This window comes from Lupinus angustifolius, chromosome LG01, assembly GCF_001865875.1.
Source record: "Lupinus angustifolius cultivar Tanjil chromosome LG01, LupAngTanjil_v1.0, whole genome shotgun sequence".
NCBI lineage: Eukaryota > Viridiplantae > Streptophyta > Magnoliopsida > Fabales > Fabaceae > Lupinus > Lupinus angustifolius.
In genome coordinates this window covers 33,287,901-33,296,500 of record NC_032009.1, presented here as the reverse complement: position 1 = coordinate 33,296,500, position 8,600 = coordinate 33,287,901, and the positions used below count along the sequence as shown (strand labels likewise).

The 8,600-nt window shown below is 34.5% G+C and overlaps 2 protein-coding genes and 1 non-coding gene across 4 annotated transcripts in view; 2 read left to right on the top strand and 1 right to left on the bottom strand.

Annotated features, from left to right (window-relative positions):
* The window catches only part of LOC109361317 (bifunctional aspartate aminotransferase and glutamate/aspartate-prephenate aminotransferase-like), a 4,834-nt gene extending 877 nt beyond the window's left edge, over positions 1–3,957 (top strand). The window contains exons 3-9 of the mRNA XM_019606764.1: positions 65–168; positions 1,807–2,055; positions 2,151–2,264; positions 2,492–2,575; positions 2,802–2,972; positions 3,091–3,204; positions 3,577–3,957. Of these exons, the coding sequence (XP_019462309.1) occupies positions 65–168; positions 1,807–2,055; positions 2,151–2,264; positions 2,492–2,575; positions 2,802–2,972; positions 3,091–3,204; positions 3,577–3,717 (977 nt within the window). The 3' untranslated portion in view covers positions 3,718–3,957. The remainder of the gene's footprint in view (positions 1–64; positions 169–1,806; positions 2,056–2,150; positions 2,265–2,491; positions 2,576–2,801; positions 2,973–3,090; positions 3,205–3,576) is intronic.
* On the bottom strand, positions 4,822–4,893 carry TRNAM-CAU. The gene has a single exon. It is a non-coding gene; the product is annotated as a tRNA-Met (tRNA).
* On the top strand, positions 5,068–7,877 carry LOC109361303. 2 transcript variants are annotated; one of them, XM_019606752.1, is made up of 5 exons: positions 5,068–5,885; positions 6,215–6,268; positions 6,389–6,573; positions 7,215–7,321; positions 7,360–7,877. In XM_019606752.1, the coding sequence occupies exons 1-4, from the start codon at positions 5,318–5,320 to the stop codon at positions 7,302–7,304; spliced, it is 897 nt and encodes a 298-aa protein (XP_019462297.1). In that variant the 5' UTR covers positions 5,068–5,317; the 3' UTR covers positions 7,305–7,321; positions 7,360–7,877. The 2 variants fall into 2 exon arrangements, with proteins under 2 accessions (XP_019462297.1, XP_019462290.1); XM_019606745.1 differs by having other exon boundaries at positions 7,215–7,877.

The window sequence follows — 8,600 nt, the reverse complement described above, 5'->3', positions numbered from 1 at the left end:
GGGGGGGGGGGGGGGAATTTTTCTGAGATAGGGGTTTTAATAGTGTGGTGGAATTTTGTTGTAGAGGAGAATGGAATTAGTTACACCCCGGATCAGATTGTGGTTACTAATGGAGCCAAACAGAGTATTACTCAGGCTGTGCTTGCAGTTTGTGCCCCAGGTGATGAGGTAAGTCAAAGGGTTCATTTTTCACTAATTTTAAGGATAAGTATTTGAATTACTTATGCTACACTTTGGTTAGTGTTAAGTGTTAAAGTTTCATGTTGGATTAGTCTTATGGGTGAAGTGTTTAATTGGAACAAAGTCATTTCATAAATTGTAAGGTACAAGCTAAGTATTCAATAGTGAAGGGAGAAGGTAACCTTTATGCAATTAAGTTTCAGTCCTCCTTTGCATTCAATTACAACCTTTACCAATTTCTATCAATAGAAGAAACCCTTGTATAATAATAATAATATGCACAAACATGTATTAAACATTTTCTTCATTCCATACCCATAAAACAGCCCTATCATAGAAGGACATGACGTTGTTATAATTGAATAACCACCATTTGATAGTAGATACCACTTTAGTTGCATGAGTATTGAGTTCGCATACCCATCATTCCCCGTGGCATCACGAAGGAGCTCAATGAGCACTGAAACAGCACCACCCTCAATCCTTGATTCAGTTCCCACCCCATGGACCAAGCTCCACAGTAGGTTCCGATGCAGCCTTAGAAGCTTGCTGTAAAATCTGATCACATAACACTGTCTGTCATTATTTCCACAAGCAACACTGTTTTGACACTGAAAAATTGAAATTGATCAGCCACCTTGTTTCTGACTTTAATAACATGGATGCATAAGCTCTTGATTGGTAGTTTCCAAGCTTTAATTAAAACTTGGAACATAGACTCAAAAAACTTAATACCCTCCTCATTTATAAATAACTTTAACTCTGCACAGTGCACATACACACATATTCAGAAAAGTATTTCCATGTCACACCTAATCACATATTACCAAATTCTTTTACAGTTTCAGTAATGGTTACTTGCACAAAGTGACCAGCTAAGTTGTCTTCAAAAATCAAAGTGGCTCTTAAGACCCCCAATTTCTATCATCAGTGAGTGCTGGATTAGAAACTAGCCTGACCTCAGTTGTAGTACGCATTGATCATCTTGCGGTAGCTGGGAAATGGTGCTAGGGACCCCATAATATAATATTAAAAGTGGCGAAGAGTAGCGAATCAGAGGGATATGGGGACAAAGAAGCAAAATTGTCGATCAATTTCTTTCCAAATCCAAAGATTTACATACTTATATCATAGGCACATATTCATACAGCTATGTTATCCTACTAATAAAGAAAGCATGCCGTTGTGTTTGTTAATAGAACACAGCTGTGAATTATTATTGTTGTGTCGTATGACTATGTTTTAAAAGCTTACAAAAGTCGTGTTTTTTTGAGTTGGAATCTGAATACTATTTTGATGTGGACCTTCGTCAATTATCTTAAAACCAGCCATATCCAATGTTTTTTTGGAAGCCATTCTCACGTTTACATTGTGAGAATAAAAAACCCTCCGATTTACTTACTTCATTATTAGTTTCTCCTATGTTCCGGGCCGGTAATCTTTATATGCTTATTGTGGTTGGAGTCAAGCATATAAAAGCCACTCCATGCTGTGAAGTGTGAACATATTTATATCCATTCATAAGAATGTGCTATGTTTTTCTGATCAGCTTAATACATAGATGCTATTTTTCCTTTTGATTAATATGGTGGCTTACATTTCCCATGTGCACCATGAATGTTTCAGGTCATAATTCCAGCTCCATTCTGGGTGAGTTACCCTGAAATGGCAAGGTTGGCAGATGCAACACCTGTGATTCTTCCAACATCGATTTCTGATAATTTCCTTTTGGATCCCAAACTCCTTGAATCCATAATAACTGAAAAGTCAAGATTGCTTATTCTCTGTTCGCCATCTAACCCAACAGGATCTGTCTACCCTAAGAAATTACTTGAAGAGATAGCTCAGATTGTAGCCAAGTACCCAAGGCTTCTGGTACAGTCATACATCCATGATGCGGTGCTAAAAAGTTAAATGTGTTTAACATTTATGATAATTCCTTTCAAGTTATTAATGACTATTTTGTGCAGGTTCTCTCTGATGAAATTTACGAGCACATTATTTATGCACCAGCAACTCATACAAGTTTTGCATCCTTACCAGGAATGTGGGATAGAACTTTAACTGTGAATGGATTTTCTAAGGTTAGCTTGTACCACTGGGTTGGAAGATATATATTATTCTAATTCCGTGAAATAAAATAATGGTTCTTACTATGTATATTCAGGTAGGATTTTTATGTTTGTGCTGTTCATCCCTTCTTAATTTCTACTAATTGCTTATTCTGTATTTGTTACTGTGGTTATGAATTATAACATGATATGGAAAGCCTCAGAATTGGATTTTGATGCTTTAAAATTGCGTCCTATAGGCCTTTGCTATGACTGGTTGGCGTCTTGGATATCTTGCTGGTCCAAAGCATTTCGTGGCAGCATGTGGAAAGATCCAAAGTCAGGTATGATGAATTTATTTTTGGTCACTTTTGTCAGCTTTGTTCTACACAGCACCATACTTCTCTTGATTTCCTTTTTATTCGAGACATTTAATAGACTCTCAGGTTTTTCCAAACTAAGCGTGAGAGGAAGCTTTTAAGAAATTTTATTGCATTTGTTCCGAGTGAGTTGGACTTCTGTTGTTCATATTATAGTGGTATATTGGCTGATACATCTTATTGAATTCAGTTCACTTCAGGGGCCAGCAGTATAGCTCAGAAAGCTGCAGTCGCTGCATTAGGCCTAGGCTATGCTGGTGGTGAGGCTGTTTCAACCATGGTGAAAGCTTTTAGGGAGCGAAGGGATTTCTTGGTTAAAAGTTTCAGTGAAATTGATGGTGTTAAAATATCAGAACCTCAGGTTCAAACTCTTCTATTTCATTTGATTATCCTTTCATAGTTATTCTAAGTGTTTTGTCTCTTCCTTTTTCTATCAGCTTTTCTATCTCATAAACATATACCATTGTTTTCACTTGCAGGGAGCATTTTATCTATTCATTGATTTAAGCTCCTATTATGGAAGAGAAGCCGAAGGATTTGGTATTATTGAGGATTCTGATTCCCTTTGTCGATACCTGCTCGATAAGGGCCAGGTATACTCATTTAATGGCTTTGATTAAGGTTTTAGTAATATTATATGAGCAGGAAATTCCACATGGTCTTTTATTTCAACTTATCCCCTTAAGAATTGTCAAGAAAGAACTAAAGCACTGTGATTCTGTTATTTTTAAAAATGACACTCTTTCTTGAAATATGATAACAACCACAGTTACATCATTCATGCATTTACCCTACCTGCATACTGAATCCACCATACCATATTTTGGGTTCGGTATAAAGAATGACTCATAAAATTAATGTAAAAAGTGACAAACCACTTACCCAAATGAACCACGGATCTCGTAGATTAGGAACATAGAAGCTGAAATGTAAAACATTGTGTTATGCTGTTGTGTGTTAAACAGGTAGCAGTGGTGCCAGGTGGTGCATTTGGAGATGATACTTGCATCCGTATCTCATATGCTGCATCCCTTTCTACCCTACAAGCTGCTGTAGAGAAGATTAAGAAAGCACTTACTCATCTAAGCTCTCATGCACTTGTTTAATCTTCATCCTTTCCTCTAATTGTTATATGTTTATTCTCAAAATAATGGGCTGTGACTATTTCCACACATAAAGTGACTCCTTTTAATGTATTAAAATTATCATGATAAAAGTTCTCTTATTTTTCTGTCACATAAGATAGTAGCAATATGAAGAAAGTATTGAATGCTTTTTAGATTTTGAAGATATTATATGTATTTAAATTATTAATTGATACCATACCATCTTTTATACAATATTAGTATTGGTGGGTGGATGGATATGGCTACCACTGAATTGTATTTGATAGAAGACCTGACCTGCCTCTCTAATGTCCCGGATAAGTTTGAGTTCACTTGATATAATGATATGGTATATAATTTTTAATTGAATAATATTTATGCAGTGTAAGTGTTACTGAGTATATTCTCCACCATTTATTTGTATTTTTTTGGAGAGTCAATAATTATAATAATTATTAAAAAATGAATAGTGGATGATGTAGTGACAATGTGTAAAACTCATACATTGTTAACATATACAATTTTTTCTCAATTTTTAAATATTATGCATAATTAAATTAGAACTACTAGAGTTTATGATATATAATATTGATATAAATATATTATTTATTTTACCATGCATTTTTTTGTTGATTTGAGTGAATAAAGTCTTTTTAGTTGTACTTATTTAATGAAAAGTATACATTGAGAACGTATATTGGACAAGATAGGATGACCCCAAATCTTATTCGAAACTGTATACCTAATTTAAAAAAATAATTAGCTTAGGTTGGTGCTAGTTAGCAGGAGACTAAATCATTATCATTAAAATTTACAATAATTTTGAAAACTCCACCTAAATTATAAATGAAAATGATATCTGGTTACTCCTATAAGATCAATAATAAAATGTCACTTTAAAGTACTATTTGTGATTGTGAAAAGACTTTGCAAGAAGACATATCATTATTTGTTAAAAAATGATTACAATCAACACACAAACAACAGAGAAAAGGTAACATTCAACAACTCACATACCAAAATTTCTGCAACTGAAAAATGTTTAGATAACTTGTGTTATTTTCTAGGTATTCATAATGATATTTTCTAACAAAAACACCAAATTATCAGAGCCAGGTTTCGATCCTGGGACCTGTGGGTTATGGGCCCACCACGCTTCCGCTGCGCCACTCTGATTTCATATTATATTATATGATCAATTTAAAAAGGATTTAACCAACCCCATTGGGCCAACGTGTGTAATGGGCCGTACGGATTGAACGCTAAAACGTTTCGGCCCGAAATTAGATTTTGGAAAGAGGTTTCGATTATAATTCAAAGTTGAAAGCGCGAGGCCCGCTTTTTTCCCGCCTGAGAATGATGGCTTTTTTTGTTAGGGCATGTTTGTGGTGAAAATCAATAATTTTCAATTTTTTCACTTTCCTCAGAACCAAACAAAAGCTATAATCCCCATTTCCACCACCCTCCACTCTTCAATTCTTTTAGATCAGTTTCTCTTCACTTCATTTCCACTAAATTTCTCTTCTTTCTTCTCAACATATATGGTTTCTCATTCTTCAATCTTAGGGTTAGGGTTTCAGTACTAAATGGCTCGAAGTTGATGATAGATTTTAAATTCATGGAAAGCGAAGATAATTTAAGCGCTACCGTTTTCAAAACCCGTCCCGCTCTCAGTGATGTTACTAATCACCCTCCGAAGAGGTCATTTTCTTCCATCTCAGGCGCCGGAGACGATTCCGAATTCCAGCTCCAGAAGAAAATTTGTTTAGGGGAAGAGAATTTTGTTGCAAAAAAAATTCAATTGAAATTTGGTGAAGCGGATACATGCCACAAAGACAAGGGAAAAGGCCCTTGTGTTAGTAATGTATGGGATGAGTCCAATTTGTTAACGGAGAATCCTTCTGGGTTTGGTGAGAAAACTCAAGATAGATTAGATTGTGGTGTTCCAATGGGAAGTCATGGCGTTGAAAATAATGGGAGGGAGTTTCGTGTTGCTGATGATTTGCCTATAGCGGTTGAATCGTCAATGGCAACAATTTCTGCTTCACATGATAGTAAATTTGTTGGGTTGGAACGATGCGCGGTACTAAAGGGCATTGCGAATGCAAATTCAGCTCTCGGTAGTGAGGATCTTATAAAAAACTGCACTTGTTCCTTTTGCTCGAAAGGTGCATTTAATTTATGTGTTTTGGCTCTATGACATTTCAATTCATTAATTTCTATGAGAAATTTATGGCCTGTTTGGTTTAAGAAAATGTTTTTCGTTCTTATTTGCTGTTGTCATTAGTTAATTATTACAAAAATGTCACATTGTCTTCATCTGTATGCTCTTTTCAATGATTTGTATAATGCACAGTTCGGAAAAAAAAATGATTTGTATAATGTGATATTGAGAACAGAAAATGAAATCAGAGAACGTTTGGTTAAAAAGGAAATACAACCTTATCTGTTGTTACTGGTGTTTAATAAATTGGGTTTTACTTATGTTGATTACCAGCTGCTTATATCTGGTCGGATCTCTATTACCAGGATGTCAAGGGTAGAATAACTGGTAAGTTGTTTTTGAAATCATTTTAGGAATTTTTCAATGCTAAAATTCAATAATGGTAATGTATCTTCTATCTACTATACAGTTTGCTTCATTTTGTTTATGACTTTTTTGTTTGGCTAGCTCTGAGGAAGAGTCAGAAAGAAGCAAACATGCTTGTTCACAAGTTTTCTGGAGGAAAGGAACCCATCATGAGTGACCAACAAAATACCTCGGAGTCGTCCAAGTTAGAATCGACCCTTATGGATCAGTGGAAGTCGCTTTTTGTTCATATGGAGAATACATTTTCTCAAGAAATTAGCCAGCTTGTGAGTTTCAATGCTATTACCCGAGCCTGAGTTTTCAATCATATTGAACATGTTGAATTTCATCCCAATTTCACTTTCTATCCAGTTTTCTGTTTTCAAACTGTCTGTTTTCCAAGTTCTAAATTTTTTTATACTGTTGTAGATGAGCCACAATAATTACATAAAAGTTATTTTTTATTATGTTTATAATCACCCATGTTAACTTCAAAACATCATTCCTCTTTTAATTTAAGATTTGTACTTCTATACTAAACTTTATTCCTCTTTTGCTAATGACTCATTAGTAATAAGTGCCAAACAATGCATTGAAAATCACAGTTTCCGAACTCTATGCATTTGAATGCATCGTTTTCCGATGTATGATTTTTATCTCGCATTCCCTAAATATTGTCTTATGGCACATGTTAGCGTTTTCTAAAGTGTAATTTATAAACATATATTAATTCAATATCTTGTATTATAATTGTTTTATACTTTATAATTTCTAAGTTTGCTGTATCCCGTGTCTTGGGCCATATTCATGCTTCCTTGTTTTATTGTTCATGTGCTAAGTTGGTTAAGTTTGACTTATGTGATATGTATCTTAGTTTATATTTTCATTTTCTCTTCTATTGCTTTGACTAATTTCATTATGCTTTCAGGAATCAAGCTGTGATACAATAAAAAATTTGAGAGACAACTGCAAGACTGATCTTGAGTCGAGTGATAACAGCCATTCTGACAATCATTAGCGTTTTAATGCTTTTTAAGATTGTAAGACCATTTCACACTTCAGTTTAGTAGTTTCAACTCTATCAGTATGCACATGTCCCCGAGCAGTTTATAGTATGGATGGAATCATTAAATCAACTTGCCAAGCATACATTTACACATCAGCTATTTCTGTTGATACAAATATGATAGAACCAACCTGCTTTGGTTTGGAGATAACTAATCTGCACCTGTTTCGGGATGTCCATGAATGGATTAAAGGATGGTTGCGTTGCTTTCTCTGTCATATTAGTTGGTTCTTAGTTCGTTAATTCATACATTGGTTTTGATCGATTTTTGAGCTATTAGTTTAGGATTTATCATTTAGAGACGGACAGGCCTGTAGCTTCAGCCTGAACTGTATTGGGATTTTGCACATTGTATCTTTTTAACTGGCAAATGCATGGAGTTTATTGACTGTAAATCAGTTTAGATCAGAAGATACAATTCATAGAACCTAATGGAGCACTTTCTGATTGTTGCTGAGCTGTTTTTTACTATCAATTGGACCTCCGAAGAAGGTAATGTTTATAAGGCCGATTTCTCATGTTTTGCTGTAGCTTGAGCCTAAACTGTTTTATTGCTAGTTCATGTGCCGTGGTAGCTAATTGTCCATTCTTCTGGAGTGTGATGCGATTACTATGTTATGTATGGCAGCTGAAGAGCATAATAGATAGGTACCATTTTCCCATTGTTTCTGTTTGGTTTAGCCTTGAGATGAAAAAGTGACCAACATAGATAGGTACCATTTTGGCATTTTCCCATGTTTTCTATTTGGTAGACTTGAGATGAAAAAGTGACCAACATAATTTAGTGGTTTGAGTATTTCTTTCACAGTACATGAATCATGACCTTTACAAGATGGACATATTTGTTCACTCAGTTGTTCATTTTCTATAATTGAGATCAGGTTTGAAGAAAAATCTGCATATTTGTTTTTACCAAGATCCTTTTAATTAAGTTTCTGTTTCAGATCATAGGTATACTCCATGGGAGGTAGTCCTATTTATGTAAAAAAATTCTAAGTGAAATATAATAAAAAAAAGACATATGCACTGATAGTGTAAGAGTTTTATACACTATTAGTTTATCATTCACCATTCATTTTCAATCAATCATCATTGACTCTTTAAAAAAGTAATATAAATGAATGATAGATGATGTAATGATTGCATATATATTTTTACATGACATATATATTTAACTCAAATATAATTTGTCTTGAATGACATTTGCATGAAAGTGTTTTTATTACAACCTTGATTGTAGTGGGCCGC

What these genes read in the sequence shown, in the direction of transcription:
- LOC109361303 (XM_019606752.1), top strand. Translation starts at nt 5,318, where the DNA reads ATGATAGATTTTAAATTCATGGAAAGCGAAGATAATTTAAGCGCTACC. An exon ending in TGTCAAGGGTAGAATAACTG is followed by an intron (nt 6,269 to 6,388) that starts GTAAGTTGTTTT and finishes TTGTTTGGCTAG; the next exon opens with CTCTGAGGAAGAGTCAGAAA. An exon ending in CTCAAGAAATTAGCCAGCTT is followed by an intron (nt 6,574 to 7,214) that starts GTGAGTTTCAAT and finishes TTATGCTTTCAG; the next exon opens with GAATCAAGCTGTGATACAAT.